Here is a 25,058-nt window from a genome sequence, read left to right on the forward strand (position 1 = left end):
GTGTATAGTCAAGATGATGACCTAATATGCTTATCTATTTCCTGCTTCCTCCAAACACCAATAAAATGACAACAGAGGATTTCCTTTTTTTAAGTCACAAACCAGTAAGAAGAGAAGAATGAGGAAAAAAGAAACAGCAACTATGGAAGTTGAAAAGCACATGGAGAGGTGATAAAGGATTTGGTAGACACAAGAAAGCTGACCCTAAACCAGCAGTCAAGAAAACAAAGTAACCAATTTTTAAAATCAGAGAATCCTCAAACAGCTCCAGAATTTATAGCACCAGATACCCATGAAGTGAGGATAAGGTACAGCTAAAATAAAGCTTTTAAAGAAGCAGTTTAATCACTAGACCCACCCTTGCCAATTTTATGTATCTGGGCACTGCCACTCCTGAAATTCAGTAAAAGGCAAGGGATGATCTGTTGGCCAAATCTGGCCTGCTGCCTGTTTTTGTATGGCCCAAGAATAGCTTTGATATTTTTAAATGGGGCGGGGGGGATTCATGACACACAAAAATTAAATTCAAATTTCAGTGTCCTTAAAGCTTTATTTGAACATGGTCATGCTCATTCCTTTACATAAATCTATGGGTGTTCTACTACAACAGCAGAGTTATACAATCATGACAGAGACCACATGGCCCACAAAACCTAAAATATTATCCAGCCCTTTATGTTAAAAATTTGCTGACCCTTTGCTCTAAAAGGCAAAACAGTGTCTCTGGACTGAGGGAACGTAAATTAGGAATGAGGTGTACCAGACTGAGAAAACAAGGAATTAAGTAGTTATATACCATATTTCAAGACACAGTTCTTTCAGAACCATTGCAGCAAGAGCTATGCAGCAGGAAACTAAAAGTCCTTATCCAGAATCAGACCAGCCTAAAAATTACTTGCTATGCAGGATCTCAACAAACCAGCCTAAATCACCCTATAGCAGGGGGTTTTTAACCTCAGCACTTTTGACACTTTGGACCAGATTATGTTCAGCAGCATCCCTGGCCACCAGATGGCAGCAGCACGCCCTCAGCTGTGACAAACAAAAATGTCCCCTAAGGCAAAAATGCCCTGGTTGAGAACCATTGTTCTACAGTAAAGCCAACAATCATGAGAGCCCACCCAGATGCTAAGAGTGCCCAAATAGCATTTTAGTGCCTCGTTCTTAATCATTAGCAGTCAGGGTCTACAAAGACATCTAAGGATACCCTCCAACATGAAAAAGAGACATCAAGACAGAAAAAGCTTAGCGGAAAGAGCGACTATGCAGGAAAATGAAAAAATAAGAGACAAAAAAAATCCTCAACAATCTCATAAAACTAAGACATTGCAACCACAAAACAAGGAAAACTCAAAGAACAAAAAAAGAACTCCTAAAACAAGACAAAGAAAACAAAAAATCTAACTGAAGGATTAGATGATAAAGTTGAGAAAATCATCCAGAAAGTTTAAAAAAAAGACAGAGGTAGAAAACAAGAGAGAAAAGATAAGAAACCCTGAGGAGCCCAGAGCACAAGTGCTCTGGCCCAGAATGAAAAAATAAAGTAGCTGGAAGCAAATCCAAAAAGCAATGCAAGGGGCTTCCTAGGTGGCGTAGTGGTTAAGAACCCACCTGCCAATGCAGGGGACAAGGGTTCAATCCCTGCCAGGAAGATCCCACATACTGTGGAGCAACTAAGCCAGTGCAACACAACTACTGAGCATACGCTCTAGAGCCCATGAGGCACAACTATTGAGCCTGTGTGTCACAACTACGGAAGCCCACGTGCCCAGAGCCCGTACTCTGCAACAAGAGAAGCCATTGCAATGAGGAGCCTGTGCACCACAATGAAGAGAGCCCCCACTCACAACTAGAGAAAGCCTGTGTGCAGCATCGAAGACCTAACGCAGCCAATAAATAAATTACTTAAAAAAAAAAAAAAAAGCAATGCAAGAAAATCTCCCAGAATTGAAAGATAGGAAAGATAGGAGTTTCTATACTGAAAGGGCACCAAGTGCCTAGCACAATGGGCCCTTCCACCAGGGTACATAATCACCAGCAAATTTCAGAACACTAAAGGCTAAGAGAAGATCCTACATGTTACCGAAAAATTAAACAGGTTCACATACAAAGGAACACGTAATGAACAGAAGAGATTCAAAAATAACACTGAAAACTATATGCAGAGCAGTGCCGTCAAAATCCTGAAGGAACCAGATTTCCAACTTCAAATTCCTTAGCAAGCCAAACAATTCCAAATAAGGGTACGATAAAAGTGTTTTCAAATGTATAAGACCTCAAAAATTTACTTTCCATGCACGTTCTCTCAGGAAGCTACATAATGTAGGTGACAGGTGAACTCCCCCTCCCCTTCTCGCCACAAAAAGGAGAGATGAAGGCAATCCCCAGGATGATGATCAATAACTGTCATCCTCCAAACTGACACAGCTGTACAGCAGGGGTAGAGGGCATCCAGTTCAGAAAGTCAGAAGCCTCGGAAAGAAATGTCTTCTGGAAGATAAAACACTAATATTTTCTCAAGCATATCTTAAAGAATTATGCGGCTCTTTAAGTATGTGCATATACATCTTTGAAAAAAGTAAAACAGAAAAAGTCTTTTCTAAGTACTTAAGACCTCTTTCCATATCAGTTCATATATATCCACAAATCTTTAAAAGCTATAAAGAAATATATACAAGTATCTCACCAGTCTCCCGCTAGGCATGTAGGTCATTTTCAAAACCTTCTAAATATAGCACTGTAGTATATCATGAAAGTATCTGCAAGCTGATGGAAGCGGGGAAAATTGTTCTTTCCAACCCCTCTCCTATCTCAGTATATACTTTCTTACTTGCAGAAGTATTAAATTATAAATAAAATCAAAGTGAATTTATATTAACTTTTTTTTTTCAGAAGCTGGACAAAACTTCATCTCCTCTCCTCTGGGATATCCCACACCAAGGTTAGGAATCACTCTCTGAGATGAACATCTCATTGAAAATCAGAAATTCTGTTATGCTTCCAAGTTTGTACTAATTATTTGTGTCATGCCTCCCAATACAACTGACTTTACGTTCAGTCATTCCTTACACTCCAGTTTTAACAAAAGACTTCTACTCAAAAAATATGAGAACCTTTGAGTTTTTATTTAAATTGGAGTAATGCTTGATACTTTTTAACTCTATTAAGGAGTTAATAACACCATCAGTTTACAAAATGCCTCCAAAATTAAAAAAGAATTTTAGTTCTCAATATGCATTTGTAATTTAACTCCAAAACTGTAACACTCAGTGCCATGAAGAGTAAGTCATAAAAGTTTTAAAGTAAGTCTTCAGGGATATTCACATTAAAGCACTGTTCCAGGCACCACATACAGAGCAATGAACAAAACAAAGTTCCTGCCCTTTGTGGTAGGAAAAGACAGATGGTAAGATAATTTTAGGTAGAGTTCTGAGTGCTACAAAGAAAGTAAAGAAAGCAAAAAGAGAGGTGAATCAGAAGGCACCTGAACAAGTATCTGAATGTAATGATTTAGTCAGCTATGCAAACACCTGGGCCAAGAACATTCCAGGAAGAAGAACTAGTAAGTACCAGAATGTGCCTTTATTGCCCAAGGCATATCAAGGCCAGTGTGGCTAGAATAAATGAAAATAAGGGCCTTGAGACCTCCTAGGTGGCGCAGTGGTTAAAAATCCACCTGACAATGCAGGCGACACAGGTTCGATTCCTGCTCCAGGAAGATCCCACATGCCATGGAGCAACTAAACCCATGTGGCCACAACTCTTAAGCATGTGCTCTAGAGCCCGTGAGCCACAACTATTGAGCTCATGAGCCACAACTACTGAAGCCCGTGCGCTGAGAGCCTGTGCTCTGCAACAAGAGAAGCCATTGCAATGAGGAGCCCGTGCAGCACAATGAAGAGTAGCCCCTGCTAGCCACAACTAGAGAAAGCCCACACGTGGAAGGGAGGGAGGAGCAGTATGCAGACATGAGAGAAGAAGAGTTTCAATTTTATCCTAAAACAGTAAGCAATGAATTTTTAAAGCAAGGGAACACTGCCTTAATTTGTCACTTAAACTTTAAAATTAGTCTGGCTGCTGTGTGGAAAAAAGAACTTGACTACAGAGGAGAGCAAGACTGGAAGGAGGCAATGAGGAGCTCAATTAGGGGCCACACAAATGATCATTGTACCTTGAATTAGGGTATAGTGAGGGAAATGGTAAATAAGAGGTAAACAAATGGTAAATACTTTAGAAGAGGTTTTGAAGGTAGATTTTCCTGACAGACTTGAAATGCACAGTGGGGAAAGGCAAAGAATCAAGGCTAATTTATAGGTTTTGACAGGGCCATCAACTGAGGTGAAAATGAGACCATCACATACAAATAGTTTAAATTAAAAAAGACTACACTGCATGAAATACAGATGCAAATACACATGGAAAGTCATGTCTTCCTATTACGAATCTAAAATACATGTCTGGCACACTGTAAATTTCCTCTCTTCATAAAAAGTCTATGATTAGACCTAAATGCATAATCGCACAAACTGTGTAGAGAATTACTACAACCACTAAATTATAAGTATGGAAGATGGACACTACTTCTACCAAATGGAATTGTGTAGCTCAACAGCACTACAGCCAAGTGGTTCAACAGACTCACCATTTTACAGAGATGAGTGTCAGAGTGGTTCAAGTAATTTAGGAATTATAGAAGTTGTAAGTGTGCAATGCTTTAGAGGAAGCAGCCTTATTACGAGATGATATGTGTGACTGAATCGATGTAGGAATAAATGGCAGCTCAGAAACAAAGCAACTCTAGTTCTTGTTAATTCTAGTTCAGTAGAGGCCCTGAAGTGTCTGTTATTACTCTGAGTTTATGATGAAAAGACATTTTAGCAGTTGCCACTTAACAGATGTGGATTTTGTGTGTGCAGCATGTGTGAGATAAAAACATGCTATCTACAACACAGACACATATATGTATATGTATACTGCCACATAATAGCTGGGAAGGGTCAAGTATTCAACAATGGGCCTATCAATTGGGAAGGATTGTAGGTAGGTTTTATTCCTTTTTACTCATCTGTATTTTGCTATTTTTCTACTTTAAATTTGCATCATTTTCCCAATAAAAAGTAAATTAATAAAGGCATGTGAAATGATTTTGAAACCTTGGTATAACATCAGTATGTATGAAGCATAAGGACAAAATGTTCCTAAGGCAAAAGCCATGTCCATAATGGCAAAAATATCTAAGTATTTCTGAGGCAGAAATGTCCACACATAGATAACTACGTTCTAAGGTATGAAACTGTTCTTAAAGTACTATGTGAGAAAAAAAAAAGGATGGTACTTTACTACTTACAATTTAAAAATTATGCTGGCAAGGGATATACATTTCTTAAATACCGTTATTTTCCTTTTACCTGTTTTCTCTCTTTTGGATTGAGCAATAAGTACCGGGGATCAAAAACTATCTTGTGCAACTCCTTCTCCCAAGTTGAAAAAGCAGACACCTTTAAAATAAAAAAATGTATTGCCTCATAATTAAGTTAGCTCTAAAAACAGAAAGGTCATATAATTTTGCTTGAAATCTACAGGACATCTGCTTAAAAAGGACACATAATAAAAACCATAGTGCAGTTTCCATCACTAATAAATGACGAGCAGCGGGAGGCTAGCAATAGCAAACTTCCACACTAATTGGCTCTGAACACGTCTATATTATATAGAAAGGACACACACTTAACTACTCATTAAAATAACCACTACTGTGTGACATTTTAAAAATCAGTACATCAGAAAAGGCCTTGAGGATTTGCATTTTGATTTCCCAACCTTGCTCCAATCTTGTGAACAATGTTGTGATTTAAAGTTGAACAATTTTACGTACTCAAATGAATCTGTGAATATAATCAAAAGGTTGAAATCTCTTCTTAATTAAACTTCATTAATAGTAATATCATAAAGTACCAGTTCTCCTTTAACCAAAAGCCATTCTGTGGATATTAAAAGAATCACATATACCTTACCTATCCTGCGTAGTCCGCCATTCTGTAATATTAATACTCGTCTTATATTACTCACCAAAATTTAATGACCCAATAAATGTTAAATGTTATTTGTACTTAAAAGGACAGTAAAATGGCATTTAGTTAAACATGATATGATTAGCCAAGAAAAAGGCTGTTTGAAAAAAGAGTACAGTGATTTGACAGGCTTCCCTTATCCCCCCCCACAACATGAGCACTAACCTTAGATTTGACCTTTTAGCAAGACATATTTATATTACTTATACAAAACAGAAATATCTCCCCCAAAGATTGTTTTCTGACCCCTCTCTCTAGCAGCATGTCCTTGAACTGCTTCATTCGGGCCTCCAGAGGGACAATGGCCCTTTCTCGGGCAGCTTTAATTTCAGCTTCCATGGCAGCTTCTTTCTCTGAATCAATGTCTTTATTATCGTCTCTCCTATAAAAAAGAAAATATAGGCATCAACTGACAAAATACTAATGAGGAATCTTACTAAAATCTTAAAATCATTGGAATATTCAAGACTCACTACTGAGCAGCATATTTTTGGCAAAAAAAGAATTATATTGAGGATTTCAAATAAACTCTAAGGGGTAAGTAACTTTCACTATAATAATAATAATAATAATAATAATAATAAAGTTATAATGAGCTTCTAATGATGTTACAGTGGCTACATTGTTCGGAAAGAAAAATACCTTTAATGTGCTGTCTCTCCCTGACACTAGTTGATACACAAAAGGAACTACCTTACTTAAAAACAAAAACAAACAAAACAAACATTTAATATTGCGCTAAAATTCTCTGTGTTAGAATCAAACAGCACAGAATATAATTTTTAGTTCTTGAAATGATACAGGAAAAACAATATTTTCCAAAATGCTTTACATTATAAATGCATATATTTTAATCTAATAAAAAATGGTGTAAGTCTTAGTAATCTCAAATATTTATTTTGAAAATAAAATGAAAGTATCTGCAAACTTGGCCAAGTGGATATGTGAGATATATACCTTACCTACCTGACATTTTTTTTACTCACTTTCTGGGTGATAAGTTGAGATTTAAGTTGAAGGACAGGTCCCAGAGAGCAACATAGGCCCCGGAGTAGTTAGGTGGAATTAGAACTGTTCATCAATGACTAAACTACTTCTTGTTTCTCCAAAAATGCACCTCAGGGCTAAGGGCAACCCTGCTGCTGTATAGTACTCAAGTGAGATTGTAAACATGAAATTGAATCGCCTCTCAAACATCTGCCCTATGAAGAAGCCCCATTCATGTAAATAATCAAAAAAAGTAGTTCAGTAATATTCAGGTGTGTTTAAGCAGATCGTCCTTCTTAAATTTGATCTGCTAAGTATAAAAATAAAATTGGTTCATATTTCCTGCATAAACTTAAGGGAATTAGGAAAACAGAACTTCAGGAAATTCAAAAGCATGCTATATAAGAAAATGAAGGTAGCCCAGGAGACTTGAATGGAACTAAGGCTAGCCCACAAAAAAAGGTGAGAAGTAACTGGCAATTTAGCGAATGAATCAAAAATAGAAGATATAGTCCGTGACCTGCAGGAACTTAACGAGATAGTCTGTGACCTAAGATATGCACAAAACAAACAGGTAAAAGCAATTTGCCAAACAATATACCCTCTTATAATAATTTATTTAAGAACTATTTAAATAAAGAGTTAAAAGACATCCAAGAAATACAACTAATGAAAACAAATAACCTTTATAGAATTATACTAAATGAAAATGTCACAATACAAACTATCACTATCTATCTCAATAAAAGAAATAAAGAAAAACTAAGCCAGGAAAAATAGGCTTTTAGCTTTGTACCTAAATAGAGAAGCTCGGGCAATCCACATAAAGGACTTCTTTGACATTCTCCTGATAAAAGCAGTTAAAAACCTTACAGAGTTGTCTATAAGAACAAACAATTAAAAACAACCTAAAAGTTTAACATTGTAGGAACATCCAAAATTATGGTACATAAACAGAATGAATACAGTCATTTATAATAATTAAGAAAAATGTCTTATTCTACATTTTTTTTAAAAAAGAACACAAATTCAGTTGATTACAACTAATAAAAATGCATTTGGTCAAGAACTAAAAAGTCAACTGTAAAAAATTCAAACAGCTGTTGTTACTGTGGTCAATTATGAGTGACTCTTTAATATCTAAATTTAACATTGTTGCCAATAAAGAAATTTTTTTAAAAAAGAACTACCCTTGACAGGGGCTGTCTTACTGATTTCTTTGCCATAATCTGGCTGCATTCACTCTGTCCTTTTCAGACAAGGACTATGATAAACTAGTCCATGATAATGTCCTCAAAGTTTCCTTTTTGCTGCTAAATAATGGTCCCATGCCTCCCCCGCCCATATGCAAACACCCTCTACCACACCCTTTCACCTCCCCCATAATCAGTAACATTCATATTTTACCAAGCACTGGTCAAGCTAATATTTCAACTTATATCACTCTCTTTCTCTCAGAGCACTTTCTAATAAGCTCATCAGTTCCCTCCAAGAAATGACCATGGACACACAGACTAGTGAAGTGACCAGTACATAAAAAAAAGAGAAGCCTGGGTCTACATTTATCAGATTTTTGGAATGGTGTCTATTGGGGTCTTTATCAGGGAGGAAACTTCTTTTATATAAAATTCAGGCATAATGAATGCCTGAAAATAATTTATCAACTAACTCCTGAAATGTCATTCGGCTTCATAACACATTTAAATAACCAAATCTTTTCACATCTAGCAACAGAAGAGACACCATTTCTACATCCTAAAGCAAAGCTTTTTAATAGTAGGCCTAAATAGAGTAATCATGACTTCTGTCTCCTAACACACACATTACCTGTCCCAATCACGAACTGACTGCACCTTAATCAGCTTTTAAAAGGTAAAAATCTACCTAAATTACATAAACTATAAATATTACTTACTTCCGTTTTTTGGCTTTAACAGGTTCATCTTCATTCATTTCTTCCATTAGTTCTTGTTCTTCTTTAACTATAAGAAAATTTAATTAAGCTATCAGAAGAAAATAAGCAAGCAACAATTTAAATACTTAGGTATGAATCCTTCTGCTAACCACTACCAGAACACCTGTGTTAGCAGTAATTTTTTAAAGCTGCAACTTATAGTTCACTCACTTGCACTCATAGAGAACTGCCACTTTTGGATGGACAGCATTGTTGGTGCTGGGTGCCCTGGCAAAAAAAAAAAAAATTTCAAATATTATGAATAGCTATATGCATACATTACACAATCTTTTCTTTTAAAAAAATTACTGTTTATATCTATCTCATAACACCCACTTCTTTATAAAACATTAAACAAAGCATAATTCTACACCTCCTCTATTAATCTTGCCTTTACATTAAATCTTAGATTAATTCTGAAATGTTTATTAACACATGTATTTACCAAATCCTTTTATCTTTTGCACCAAGGAGACCAAGTTTCACTAATTTGGAAATCACTAGTAAGCACAAAATGTTAGTACCACGTATATATAATCTATGAAGATCTCTCAATCATTATAATTACATTAGGATTTGTTTCAATTCAAGTATTAAATGATTCATTTATCATGATTCTATGCTGCACAAGGGGGTTCTTTAAAAACACTATCATATCAATACACTGCAAATTATCCAATAAAAACATGCAATAAAAATATGTACAAATATTTCTATTTATTATATATCATATATATTGAAATGCTAAGCATAAAGTAGACTAAAAGATTCTCTCTTAATAAAGTGTAGGAGTCTCTCTAGTCTCAGGAATTAGGCTTACCTTCCCTAAATTTCATCAAGTTTAAACGACCTTTGCATTTTTATTTTACAAAATTTTAGTAAATATTTTAAAAATATTCTGTACAGTTTATTTCAACATGTATATTAGCAATCACAAAAGGTGCTAAAAGGTTCACTGAACAGTACTTTAGTATTATTAATAAGCATGGAGCAAGCATCAGCACTACCAACATATCTTGGACTGACAACCTTGAAAAGGATAAGTTAAAAAATATACATAAAATAAATATTTTACAAAACATACTTTTACCCAAATCTCTATTTTTTAAGTTATTGAACTCTTATTACTGAACTCAACCTAGAAGAGCATTCTATTTTCCATTTCTCAAATATTCCTTTTCTTATATTCCTTGAAAACAGATTTCTAAATTGCCTCGCATTTTCCATAAAAATATTAAAAGAATATTAAAATTAGAGGATAAATCCTAATTTAAAACTTACTTAGTTTCTTCACTTCTTCCATTCCTTTTTTATGAGGGGGCTCCTGAATAATTTTGTCAACATCCGCCCTTCCAATCAGATCATCAGGTCGGTCCCACATAGAAAGACGGGTGGTAGGATTATAAAAGAAGACCCTCTCATCACCAGTCCAAACAACACACCTAAGAATTGATTCAAACATTATTTTCTTATGTTATAGAATATATTTTATAGTTACGTATTTACTGTCATCCAATCTAAAGGGGAGGTGGTGGGGGAAAGACATGTTCATATTATTATTAGTTACTTACAGAGAGCCAAATATAATTTTTAGAACAGAAGAGAGCTGACTGGCTAAAGGTAAAATAGCAGCTCAACATACTAACAGAGAAAACTAGGAAAAGCAAAGCAATTTGTGATCAGAATTTAGAGTGCTCAGGAACTTAGTCTGGCACAATTTTAACCTATCACAAAAAGATGGGTTTAATAGCAAATAATAACGCTGCTGAGCCGTTTTAAAGCTGAAGAACAGACCACAGCGCCCTACCTATTACATAATACTTCTTAGTATTTCTTACCAAACAAGATTACAAACTCAAATGCAATTATTTATGAAGCCTTTAATATTTGACTATAACAAATATTAAAAAGTAAAGAGGACTTCCCTGGTGGTGCAGTGGTTAAGAATCCACCTGCCAAGGCAGGGGACATGGGTTTGATCCCTGGTCTGGGAAGATTCCACATGCCGTGGAGCAACTAAGCCCATGCACCACAACTACTGAATCCCGTGCCCTACAGCCCATGCTCTGCAACAAGAGAAGCCACTGCAATGAAGAGTAGCCCCCACTTGCCGCAATTAGAGAAAGCCCGAATGCAGCAACAAAGACCCAATGTAGCCAATACACACATACATACATACATACATACATACATACATACATACATACATAAAATAATAATAATAAAAAATAAAGAGAAGTACCCATTGTGCTATATGGCACTGTAGCCCACTACAGTCCACTGTTCCTATTAATTACAACTAGAAACTCAGCAACAATATAGGATAAAACAAGTACATGAGAACTCTGTAAGGTTTAAAAAAAATAACCAGACAGACGTACAGAGTCAAAGTTTAGAGAAGCAAGGGTATAAATTTCCCATTTCTCCTCCCTCAAAACTCTGCCGAGGTGGCCCTTACTTGTACAATGATAGTGGCACAGGCACCTAAAACTCTAACAGAAACCTGGTGTTTATGACCAGATAATCAAAAGTTAATCAGTAGCTGGCATCAAGGTGACCTAGATGTTGAAATTATTGGACAAAGCCTTTATTGTTGAAATAATCAAAGACTTTATAGCAGCAATTATAATTACATCTCATGAGATAAAGTAAAACAAAACAAAGATAAACACTTGAATAAAAAAGTTCTCAGCAGAGAAACTGTTTAAAAAAAAAAAACAACGAATAGTGTCTCAGGAATTTATGGGACTATATCAACATGCCTAACGGCATGTCACTGGGATCCCAGAAGGAAAAGAGAATACTGTGGCAGGAGAAATTTGAAGACAAAATGGCCCAGGAAAAAAATATCCAAATTTGGTAAAAGACATAAGTTTTAAGGAAGGTCAGTGAACCCCAAATAGGATAATCTTCCAGAAAATCATTTTTAGACACAGCATAATCAAACAGGTGAAAATCAAATATAAAGAAAAATCCTTGAGAGCAGCTAAGAAAAAATATGGCACAAAACAGGGAAACAAGTCGAATGATCAAGGATTTCTTACCAGAAATCCAAGGCAAAAATGTGGTAAAAAACATCTTAAAAGTTCTGGAAAAAGCAAATGCCAACCCAGAACTCCATATACAGCAAAAACATCCTTCAGAAATAAGGGAAAAGATATTCTCAATGAAGGGACACTAAGAGATTTCATCTCTATCAGAATTGCACTATAAGAAAGTTTTTCAGGCTGAAAGGAAATGATTCTTTAAAAAAAAACAAAAAACAAAAAACCCTGGATCTTTAGTAATGAAGGGAAAACAACAGAAATGGTAAATATCAGAGATATTTTTTCCCCTTAAGTTCTTCAAAATATGTATGATGGGCTTCCTAGGTGGCGCAGTGGTTAAGAATCTGCCTGCCAATGCAGAGGTCACAGGTTCGATCCCAGCTCCAGGAAGATCCCACATGCCGCGGAGCAACTAAGCCCGTGTGCCATAAAAATAAAAAAAAAAATATGTATGAAAAATTATTTAGAAAGAACCTATACGGTAGCAAGACGTCCATATTTTCTGTTAAGTGGTACAATAATAACTCTCAGTAGGGTATAATGGTTAGGCGTGTATATAGTAATCCCTAGAACAACTAAAAATTAATGCAAAGAGATATCACCAGAAAGCCAACAGATAAATTATTACATGGAATGCTCGAAAATGTTCAAATAATTCAAATGAAGGTAGTAAATTGGGAACAGAGGAACACAAATAGAGAAGAAAACATCTAAATCCAACCAAAAGTTACATCCATGCTAATAGTCTAAACACTCCAATTAAAAAGCGAGAAATGACAGTGAATAAAAACAAAAGACACTATTATAAGCTGTCTTAAGAGACAAATTTTAACCACAAAGTCATAGAAAAGTTGAAAGTAAATGGATGGAAAAAGATATACCAAACATAACATTAAAGCAGGAATGGCTATTTTAATAACAGATGAAGACACAGGGTATTATGAGATAAATAGGGTCATTTCATAATGATAAAAAAAGACAGTCAGGAACACATAACAACTGTAAAATGTATACAAGCCTATTTACACAGCTTAAAAACAGATTAAGGGACCAATTAGAGAGAAACAGGCAATCACACTATTATAACAGATTAATAGAACTCTCTCAACAACTGACCAACCAAATCCCAAAACTAACAGTATTAAGAAAGACCATTTGCTAAACAATGAAAAAGAAAAGTCTTAATAAATTTGAAAGTATTAACACCAAAGAAAGTGCATTCTCTGACCGCAGGACAATTAAATCAGTAACAGTGAAATACCTAGAAAAACCTCAAATTAAGAAAATTAAACGACAGACTTCTAAATAATACATGAGTCAAGGACAAAATTAAAAAAGTAAATTTTATAATAGTAAGAACTGAATGGTAACAAAAATAGAGCATATCAAAATTTGCAGGTTGGTGCTAAAGTAGTGCTTAAAAGGAAACTATGTTAAGCTTTAAATGATTATATTGGAAAAGAACTAATACTAATGACCTGAGTACATCATAAGAAGCTAAAAAAAAAAACATAAACCCAAAGTAATTAGAAAAAAGGAAATAAGAGTGGGAAAAGGGGGGAGGGGCCCAACCATCCCAAAGCTGGTGGTCTTTATGAAAGACTACAAAGTTGGCAAACTTCTGGCTTGACTGATCCAGAAAAGAAAGCACATCACCACTACGTGGAAAGAAAAAGGGGTTATCACCACAGATCACAGACATCTAAAGGATATTAAGAGAATAATAACAAAGACATTTAAGGAATATTAAAGAGAATAACTGGAACAAATTTAACCTAGATAAAATAAGCAAATTTCTTGAAAAATACAACTTACCAAAGCTGACAGAAGAAACAAAAATAAGGACTGAATAGTCCTATAACTATTAAAGAAATTTAATTTGTTATCAAAAACCTTCCCAAAAAGAAAACTCTGATCACAGATGGTTTACTTATTTTATAAAGCCTTAAGGAAAAAGTATTATCACCTTACAAACTTTTTCAATAAATAGAGAAATAGAAATCACCAATCACCACCCAACTCATTTTATGAAACCAGCATAACCCTAATACCAAAACCTAACAAAAATATTACAAAAGAAGTTTGCAGATCCATATCCCACGAATATACATGCAAAAATATTAACATTAGCAAAGCAAAGCAAATCCAATGATATATTAAAAAGATTAATCTACCATGACAGGGTTTATTCCAGAAATGCAAAGCTAGTTTAACATTCAAAACTCAATGTAATTCACTATATAAAAGGACGAAGGAGAAAAATTCACTTCAAAAGATGCAGATTTATGATAAAAATGCTAGCAAGTTTTTAAAAAACCTATAGCTAATATTTTATCTGATGTAAAAGGCTGAATTTTCTCCCACAGGGATGTTCCCTTCTTTGCACTGATATGATAGATAGTCCTAGAAATAAGAAAATAAACGGCATTAAAGAGAATGAGAAATAAATGTGCTTCAATCTGCAGGTGATATGATTATTTATGTAGAAAATCCCAGAGAATCTACAAAACAATAATAAATGAATTTAGCAAGACTCTAGTCTACAAAATTAATATACAAAACCTTATCACATATAAATTTTATATTTTTATGAGGTCAAATTTATTTATCTTTTTATTTACAGCTTCTAGGTTTTGTGTCTTTCTTAGGAAACAGCCCCACTCCCTCTCCAAAAATGCAACTATATGATTCTAGTGTTTTTTTTTTTAAATTTTATTTATTTATTTATTATTTTTTGGGGGGTACACCAAGTTCAATCATCTGTTTTTATACACATATCCCCGTATTCCCTCCCTCCCTCGACTCCTCCCCCCTCGAGTGATTCTAGTGTTTTTATAGTCCATCTGAAATCATGAAAGATAACCATTTCTCCAAATTATCTTCCAAGTTCTATCAATGAAGGAATATACTATCAGTGTAACTTTAATTTCCTAATTTATTTTCTATTTCTTACAAGATGGATAAGTGCTAACTTTAAGTTAAATTGTTCAGCTAAGTAAGTATGCTACTTCATTTGGATAATCAAATTTTATTAGTGTATTTCTTGTTACCTTTAGATGCTGCTCTTCAAAATTACTATTTCTATAGAGATAAGAAGCTAAATGAAAAACACGAAGTTCCATATTTTCCTTAACTATACTGGAATTCTTTTCCTAGTATTTCAGAGCATCAGTCTGACTTTTCTTTTTTAAGAATAAAGAGAGGTCAAAATTAGAAGAATTTTGTAATTCCTAGGATCAGTAAGCTTTAGTTCCTGTTCTAAGAAAGTTTTTAATGTTTTGACAAAAATTTTAAGATCACAGAGAACTGTAACTTTTTCCACTGCTTACTAAGATTGCATCACAAACATTTAGCCTGTCAGTAACTTGTATAGTCCTGCACAAAGCGCAAATTGAAGGCTGCCTGTACTTGCCATGGTTTGTCTGTCTGTAATCTGCGTCGGGTTTTAATTTGTGAAAAAATTTATCTTTGAACTTACAGTATTTGAACTTTTGTATTTACCTAGAGTGGCACAGGGACTTTATTTTTATTTATCTATATATTTATATCAATTGATTGCTGCTGCGTTTCTAGTTTTTTACCCTCAATATTATGAAAAAATTGAAACATACAGAAATATCGAAAGAATGTCTCTAGAACAATGAACACCATATATGACCACCTAGAGTTTACACTTAATATTTTATCATATATGCTTTATCACTTATCTATTCTTCCCTCAATGCATCTGTCAGTCTTCTTTTTCTTGATACGTTAAAAGATGCAGACTATTAGTACACTTCACCCCTAAGCACTTTATCATGCATATTATTAGCACAAGTAGTTTTGTAACAAAAGAATTCTTTGTCCATAGTTTTGCTATTAATGCTGAAATGTCCTGACAGCTTCTCACTGCATATATACCACTAATACCATTGGAGCTGTATTAGCACACCTAGGTATTTTGAAGCCAACATGAGTTAGTTGAATAGCACCTCCATCTCAAAGTAGTTATTGCTATTAACATGGATAAAACAGTGTTTCAGAAATTGGTATCGAAAAGTTAGGCTTAGTTTTTTCCGAATAAAGTTGAACATCTAACAAGATCGCTTTAAGTGTCTCAGGATGGTTCTAAGGGAAATTCTTGAAGAGAATTCTGCACTGAATAGTTGGATGAAAATGTATTACATTCACCCCTCTCCCCAACTCCTGCCTTTAAATTAATTATAAAGAGAGGTCAAAACTAGAAGTATTTTGTATTCCCTACGATCAGTAAGCCTTAGTTTTTGATTGGATTCCATGACAAAAAGGATTTCCACAAATGATTTCACTTAGCAGTAATGACTCTGAGATTCATCTATATTGTTGAATGTATCAACAGTCTGTTCATTTTGATTGATGAGTAGCATGCTACAATTTGTGTATCCATTCACCTGTTGATGCACATTTGGGTTGTTTCTAGTTTTCAATTTTCCCACTCCTAGATACTTGCTTATTTGTAATAGCCAAAAACTGGAAACAGCCCAAATAAATTACAAATAAAATTGTTAGGAACATTCTTGTAAAAGTCTTCATGTAGACAGATGTTTTTGTTTCTCTCAAGTAAATAGAAGCAGAATGGCTGGATTACTATATATTCTTCCTAGGAAAATGCTCAAGTGCTTCGCAAAGTGGTCCCACCATTTTGAAATTCCCATCAGTAGTGTAGGAGAGTTTCAGCGGCTCACCATCCTCTAAAACATTTGGCATGCTCAGTTTCTGAAAATTTTAGCCATTCTAATAGGTGTGGTTTTAATTTACATTTCTCTGATTACTAATGATATGGCGCTTCCTTCACACGTGCTGCTTGTAAAGTACATGTTCACACCTTTGGATTACTTTTCTGTTGAATTCTTTTCCATATTATTGAGGTGTAAGAGTTCTTTATGTCAGAGTTAACAGCAGTATAAATAAAAAGCTCCCACATATCAATAAGAAAAAGACAAGTCCATAAAAAGAGGAGCAAAAACTGTAAAGAGGCAATAAGCAGCCAATACACATAAAATATGTTCAATTATACTGACATTCTGGAAACACAAGATTTCTTATCAAGTTACTAAAAATTTTAAAGGAATATCCCCACACTGGTGAGAGTCAGAGAAAACTGGTACACTCAGGCTGGTGCTGGGAATAACTGGTCCAGTCCCTTCTTCCCATGAAAAAAAAAAAAACCCTTTCTGAGGTCTAATTAGCAATATTCATCAAGATTTTAAATAGCTTTATCACTTGATTCAGCAATTTCACGTCTAGAAATCAATTCAACAGAAATACTTGCATGTGTTCACAAAGAAATATATATGTATAAGGATGTCCTAAACAGCAACTTCCATAATGCCAGGGCACAAAAACAAAAAACAAAACAAAAAACCCCACAAACATACAAAAACGGAAGACAATCTAATCACCCATTTGTAGGAAAATTACCTCTTTTCATACAACAGAAAACTATGCTATCATAAACAGATTTACATGTACTAAAATTGCAAAATGTCTAAGACATATTTAGTAAAAAATTCAGGAATAATATACTTTCTAAAGATACTATAATGTGCATGTATACCACACACACTTCTCTACACACATGTACATAAAACACAAGATAGCAAAAGGTGCAGAAAGCATATATACCAAAATTTTTGTAATGAGGAGGGGCTTGGTGAAAGTGGAATTCTGTTATTTACTTCATATAATTCCTTTATATTGTTTTTTAATGCATTCATCTAATATTATATCACATCAATGAGAAAACAACAAAGCAGAGCACAGAAATTATAGATATGAATCATAAGAGAAAGAGATTTAGAATAATTACAAAATACTCAGCAAGTAACAAATGTTCCAGAAAAGAGAAAAGAAACAAATGAAGAGAAGCATTAATTAAACAAATTCCAAAAGAAAATTTCACTAATCTGAGTAAAGACCCAAATCTGAAAACTGATGCTATCCACAAAACACATGGGGTTTGGAGCTGGTTACCAGCTTTTCATGAACAATACTCAGACAAACCACAATCTAGGAATATATTCTTTTAAACACATTGTTTTTATAACTTTGATTCTAGAACTGGGTAAATGTTTTGCACAATTATTTTTAAAAATGAGCCTGTGTACCAAGTTGGTAGAGTAACTATATAAAAAACAACTATTCCAAAATGCTTTTAAAATACAATAATTTGACTATATATCCCTAGAGTAATATACCCTAAACATAAAAATAACTGGAAAAAAAAGCTTAAACTGTCTTCAGTAATCACACTGTTGGTGACAGTACTGGTCTTACCAATGAGAAAAGCAAATGAGTAATTATGTTGCTATAACTCAAAGAAGATTTTCAGAACAAAAGGAAATACTGAATTAAGACAGATGATGAGAGTCAGTAAAAATCTTAAGGTAGACTTGAACTGCAAATAAGGGTGTGAACTTCAGATGTATCTTTAAATGTATCTTTTACCTGTGTCTACCAAAGAGGTCTAAAAATAATGACTAATTCAGTAGTAACAACTATCCCTATATCGCACACCATGGCCTATAAATGCCACTTCTCACAAAAAGAAACCAGGGCTGGGACTCCTCTGGTGGTTCAGTGGTAAAGAATCTGCCCTGCAATGCAGGGCATGCGGGTTCAATCCCTTGTCAGGGAACTAAGATCCCACATGTCACGAGACAACTAAGCCCATATGCCTCAACTAGAGAGCTTGCATGCCGCAAACTACAGAGCCCACTCACTCTGGAGCATGTGCACCACAACTAGAGAAGAGAAAATCTGCACGCCACAGCTAGCGAGAAGCCCACATGCCACAGCGAAGAGGCCATGTCACAATGAAGACCTGATGTAGTCAAAAAATAAAAATTAATTAAAAAAAAAAAAAAATCAGGGCTCCTTGGAAAATGGCTGAATCTAGGTCTGAAATAGGAAGTATGTAAGATAAGCCAGGAACATCTTGTCCGAGAAGAAATGAAAGAAGGTATCAAAGACAGGATTTTATAATAACAATAACAAAAAACCCCTCAGGAGTCAACCTTAAGAGGCTTCACCTAGCCAAAGATGAAACAAATAAACATCAGTAAGGATAATAACTGCTAGGGATAGAAACATAAAATATATTTCAACCTATGAATTTCTAATACTTAAACCAACTGCTTATTCTGAAAACAGGTAGGTAAATCCTTCCTTTCCTACACAACCTGCACTTCTAAATAACCAATGTCAGTAAGAGAAACGATCTCCAAGTATCCCGGTTAATAAATGAAAACAGAGTAATAGAAATACATTACCACCATTTTCAACCCTTAATGATAACAGATCTCGGCCAGGTTTTTCAACCTCAGCACTATCGGCACTTTGGGCCAAATAATTAGTTCTCATAGGGAGCTGTCCTATACATGGTAGGATGTTTAGGAGCATCCCAGGCCTCTACCCATCGCATGCTTTTAACACCTTTCAATTATGACAACTCAAAATGTCTCCAAATACTGCCCAGCATCCACTACAGGGAGGGAGTTGCTGAGGGGAAACAGACAAAATCAACTGACTGAAAATCACTGATCTAGGCAATAATCAGCAATGACCACTAACATCACACAAAAAGAGACTAGATGCATCCTGAGGGAAAGGCACATCACTACTTATGAACTAGACTTGCCAAAGGGATCAAACATGAATCTGATCAAATCTCTGTAACTGCCTGCTAATTTACAGGAAATTGAGAAATGGAGGATTCTATTAAAGAGTATCATGAGGATGCAATAATAAAAATCCAGACTGTGGGACTCTCTAGAACAAACACATTTATTCTCTCGATAACAAAAACAAGGAGGAAAAAGCAAAGAAAATAAAATGGAGAGGAATCTATAGATTATAAGACTTAAGAAACAAGCTAACTCATTGCCATGTGTAGACTCTATATGGATTAAATAAGAACAGGAACAGGAGAGAAAGCCCTGATGTGGGGAGAGGAAAAAAAGGGAGAACCAAACACAAGAAGGAAAGAAAAAATATACTATTCAACACTAAAATAAAAAGACACAATTTTACAAAGTTCTATAAACATAATCATATGAAGATATATATACAAAAGCAATTTTAAAACATTTTAAACAATAAAAAAGTAGATTCAGGACCTTACAGTGGTTCAAATCTATAATTATAGACAATAAATATTAATGGAGAGGTCCATGAAGGGAGGAAGACACTGCAGCACTTGAGTTTTAGATCTGAACACCCAAAATATAACAAACAAGAACCAAAAAATATTCAGTAGATAAAAACACATTTGACATACTTTTTTTAAAGTACTTCTTCTTCCTATTGGGTAATAATGCAATAATCAAGCATGGCAATAAATAAATAAAACAACTTACTAATTAATACGTACCATGGAGTACCAGGAATAGGAGTAGTAGCCACTGGCTTTGCCTTCTGGGCAGCCTTTTCTTCTTCAGTCATCTCCTCTTCTTTGGGCTCCTATGGGAAATGATATTACTCCCATTAAATTAATATCACAAAACTTTAACCTGAATACCCCACAAATCCAAGAAAAACTGCAAATACCTTAAAATACAACCAACATAAGGTCTGGTCTGTTGCTAGCATACAGAGGAGAGATTTTGAGTCGGAATTTCTAAATAAGTTCTAAATCCTTGCCCCCTAGACAGAGCCGAATTCCACAACAGTAGACCCCATCAGCAGCAGATGGTCCTATCTTACAGACTCACTAACCATCTGTTTAGGAGTAGAAATAAGGAAAAGGGTACAGAAGATTAGAGGAGACCTCTTCATTTAAGGTTTCTTTTTTTTTTTTTTTTTTGCTAAATTCCTTACTGATAAGACATGACTACCATTAGTCCCTCACTGAATAAAGGAAGCTTCCAAAAATCAGGGCTCTTTTAGTGCCGTATAGAGATTATTACATGTCAGGAGAGGACAGATACAACAAACATTCCCCAAATACAAAGCTGTGCTTCTAATTATAACATGTACCAGTCTGTAACTGAGGAGGGGACATCAACTCTGGTCCAAGACCCTTTCTTTCTAAGGGGGTCTTGATTAAGTATGAGAAGTAATTTAATGAAACTTTCAAAGGAAAAATTGAATTAGACATTTCAAAAAAACCTAAAATTTCAGAGATCAGATTTATAGCAGTTATCTAAGACTATAGCAAATGGATTTTCAATTACAAGTAAACTGTACCCGACAATCAATGCTAGCTCCCAGGTTAACAGGTAATGGCTCTTTACCTCCTTTATCTCCTTTATTGGCTCTTCTTTAGGATCCTCCTCCTCTGTCTCCATTGGCAGAGGTTCTTCAGAAGGTTCTTTAATTGGCTCTTTAATCTTCTCCTCTAATTTTTCTATTAAAAATTGAGATAAAATCACACAGTGGTCCTGATGTAACTTCTGATGAAATTTCAGAAACTAAGTGGTTAAGATATTCCATTTCTAGTTATTAACCACAGAAATAAAATGTAACCACAGAAATAAAATGTTCTTCCTTGTAATATGGATTTGAATCTAATGTAATGCTCATCTTCAAATACCTTGCTATACCAATCAGGAAACTATAGAAAAGAGCTACTGATTTCAGAGGGACATAAAGTCTTTCAGGTCATTCATGTATCATTTGTAGCAATCATTCATTTTGCTGAAAGGGATAACATACTAAAAAACAGAAAACGTGGACTTGTGACACAGAAAATTATGAGTCCTCTTCATCCAAGATTCCAATAGCCTAAAGTTTTTCTTCAGAACACATACAATAGACACATTCCTTCCTGATCATTACTATTAATCTTAAGAAGGATAACAATAATTACTCAGTAGAATTATGCAATTCCTGACAACAGTAAAAAACATATATTAGTGTGTACATATAATTTAACTTCTCCAGATGGTAAAGTGATGGACAAAGATGTAGGTAGAAGAACTGGCTTTGTAAATAAATACATATTTATCGATTCAGTGGAAATAAATAATCCAACACTATGTAATCAGAAAATCCCTCAAACATTTTAAAAAGGAATTAACACAATTTCAAATAGCATTCTATTTATACTATGTCCCACCAAGTCATTAACACTATACCTTTTTCTTTTAGCTCTTGGGGTTTTTCCCAGGTTGATTCTAATGTTCTATTGTTATAATAATATGTCTTCCCATCTGCTGTTTTATATTCAGTCCACTCAGAAACTGCTGTTGCTCCAGCTAGGGTAGCAGGTGAAGCTGCAATAGCAACCTGGGGATGTATCATGGGTACGATAGGAGGGGCCATTCCTGGCAATACACCTAAAAGAATAATAATAATAATAAAAAAAAAATTAGACCCAAGTATCAAATTGTGACACAAAATAAAACATTAAAATATGAGCTAAATCTTTCTATTAAACATTAATAAATGAATGAGCCAGTTGAAACAAAAAAATCATATAAAATATGATTTAATTACTTAAAATCTATATTCTTGGTTTATTTCTAATGCCTAAATTCAATTAGATTCAGAAATTCAACCCAAGAAGTACCTTAAGAACAGTCAGAAATTTGGTCACATGTGTAATGAAATCTTAAATTAGAATAACATAATAAATTATAAAAATGGTACATTCTCTATTTATTAATAGAAATATATTTTTATAAAGAATTTCTCAAATTCTAATGAAATCAAGGCAATAAGCGTATTTACTAAGCATTTTCCTGAGGCAAAATTATTTTCTTGTTCTAAGGTACCTAAAAAAGGATATGGATAAAATTCCATTTTAAAGTAAATGATTGAAAAAATAAGTAAATGACTGAGTTTATTATCAAATCAATTTTAATATACTAAGTGATTAAGTCAGATATCCCTGTAAACTCTTTGACAGTTTATTCTTTTCTGAAAAGACAGCAAAGTTTCTTTTATTTTTTCAAAAGATAAGCCAAGATTTATATTTTTCACCAGATAGCTAAACAAGCTGGTATTATATAAACAAAATAATCAAAAACGTGAATCAAAATTGAAAAAAACCCTCAAATCCTATACTAGAATTTAAGTTTCAGGTAGTTAACTTCAGTAACTTCAAAATGCAGATTTATACTATACACACAAATATTCACACACATATACTCACTAGCATGCAAGCATAATCACATCACTTTACACATGGAAATGATTTTTTTATATTTAACTTAAAAACACACATCAAAAAATAAAATTAAATGTTATGAATATGAGAATGAAGTTGTTTACACTTATTACAAAAATTAAGATATAAAGTGATCTGACCTTATTTGCTTTTGTGAACCAACAAAGCTAAGACTACAGGCAATTGGGAAAATTATAAGTGTTGGCCAAATATGAAAACTGCATTTATACTGCTCATTAAAAAGAAAAATATAAAAAAATCCACTCACTTGGGCAAAATAAATAAATAAAAGGATAAACAACAACATTCACTACCATGCCAACTTACAGACAAAACAAACTAAGATGGTTTTAAAAATTACCGGTCTTGGTGGTAGCGACTGTCTTTACATACGGGCAGCTGACTATTTGCATCATTGCTACACCTGTAAAATGGATAAGCAAGCATACGTTGGAAAGCTGCCATTGTATGTCGGCTACCACTGGGATTCAGGGAAATAATTTACCACTACAATTTAGAATGTTATTTCCAATGAAAAAGACCAAGGATGAAGTAAAATTTCTTTCTGTTTGACATTTTGTGGGAAGTGGTGCCAAATCCAATGATAACTAATTCTAAATTACAGCATCAATTACCTTTTTATCAAACCAGCTGATAATATTTGAAGGAGTCTCAAAAGTTTAAATTCAACAAAGGAAAGCCCCTTCATTACATATGCATAACAAGTTTTCATGTGGGACATTTTCCCACAGGACATCAAACCCATGCTGCTTAAGATACCAGTGAAAGGCAGACGCAGCATGACACTGACAAGACACTTTCTCTGTGCTGCTGCTAAGTGGGAACTACATGCAGAAGCAGAGGCATGGAGCATAACCATGCAGAAGTAGAAAAAGAGTAAGATAGGACAAAGAGGGGTGGGAGGGAAAGGTAGAAAATAAAGTATGAGACAGATCCAAATATCCCACTGCAAATAATTCTTTAAATAAAAGGGCAAAGATGAAGAGGAGGGTAGCATTCAACTAATAACAAAACATCCATGTGTAGTGCCTGCTCTATGGAATGCCATGGACTTGGAACACTGTGGAGGCAGGCTAACAAATTAAGAAAAACACAGCCCCTTTAGTATCATTAATGACTACATGGGCTGATTGCTTTAGAAACCTCAATCTAGTTTAAGCCAGCTAAAGGAGTAGCACTTGTATTAAAGAATGGAAATTACGTACAGTTCTTAGAAGAATGAAGATTCATCATGATGCATTACAGTGGTGATAAAAAGGGAATGAAAGGAAAAGCTGGAAAACTAAGACTAATTGAGGAAAATCAAAATTAAGAGTGAATTTTTAAAGGAAAAGGCTGAAGGCAAAGGGTTGGGAAATTAAATTTTATTTTCTATTTGCCTTGGCTAAAAAAAAGCTAAGCCTACTTTGGTACTGATAAAAATTAAAAATAATAAACTATTTTCCCCACTAAAGTACATGAAAATAAATTTTTCCTATTTCAGAGACAAAAATAAAAATCAAACCCCTGGGTTTGTAAATAACATACCTATGGTCACGCACACACACACAAAAATACTGCCAATTTTCAAAAAGTGCTTTAATTTCTTAATTACTATTTTAAATAAAAATATTAAAGCTAAACTTCCTATTAACACTGAAACTAAAACAAACACACTGGATCATAAAAGCATGCTGAATAAAGTTATATGTATAGTTTTATTTTCCATAATGTTTAAAAAAAGCAATGGAAAAATTCATTTGGTTAAAGAAGTTTAGCATAGTATAATTTAGTACAAATACTGCCATCTGCAGGACCACTAAGCCTATTAAGTTAGCACGAGAAATTCATTTCTTAGAATATATGAA

At 34.2% G+C, this 25,058-nt stretch overlaps 1 protein-coding gene across 9 annotated transcripts in view; it reads right to left on the minus strand.

Moving 5' to 3' along the window:
• Positions 1–25,058, minus strand: part of TCERG1 (transcription elongation regulator 1) — a 59,864-nt gene that overhangs the window by 16,733 nt on the left and 18,073 nt on the right. For 3 of the 9 annotated variants that reach the window (XR_009053216.1, XM_057731931.1, XM_057731897.1), the window contains 10 exons: positions 23,552–23,614; positions 22,157–22,357; positions 21,314–21,426; positions 20,452–20,540; positions 10,294–10,454; positions 9,184–9,240; positions 8,974–9,040; positions 7,855–7,905; positions 6,318–6,453; positions 5,409–5,498 (listed from right to left, as the gene is read on the minus strand). Coding sequence is in view for 8 of the 9 variants with exons in the window: in XM_057731931.1 (XP_057587914.1) it covers positions 5,409–5,498; positions 6,318–6,453; positions 7,855–7,905; positions 8,974–9,040; positions 9,184–9,240; positions 10,294–10,454; positions 20,452–20,540; positions 21,314–21,426; positions 22,157–22,357; positions 23,552–23,614 (1,028 nt within the window). In the remaining variant the exon portion in view is untranslated. The remainder of the gene's footprint in view (positions 1–5,408; positions 5,499–6,317; positions 6,454–7,854; positions 7,906–8,973; positions 9,041–9,183; positions 9,241–10,293; positions 10,455–20,451; positions 20,541–21,313; positions 21,427–22,156; positions 22,358–23,551; positions 23,615–25,058) is intronic. The other 6 variants (XM_057731912.1, XM_057731949.1, XM_057731941.1 and 3 more) reach the window with 3 other exon arrangements.

Source organism: Hippopotamus amphibius, chromosome 1 (genome assembly GCF_030028045.1).
Source record: "Hippopotamus amphibius kiboko isolate mHipAmp2 chromosome 1, mHipAmp2.hap2, whole genome shotgun sequence".
Lineage (NCBI taxonomy): Eukaryota > Metazoa > Chordata > Mammalia > Artiodactyla > Hippopotamidae > Hippopotamus > Hippopotamus amphibius.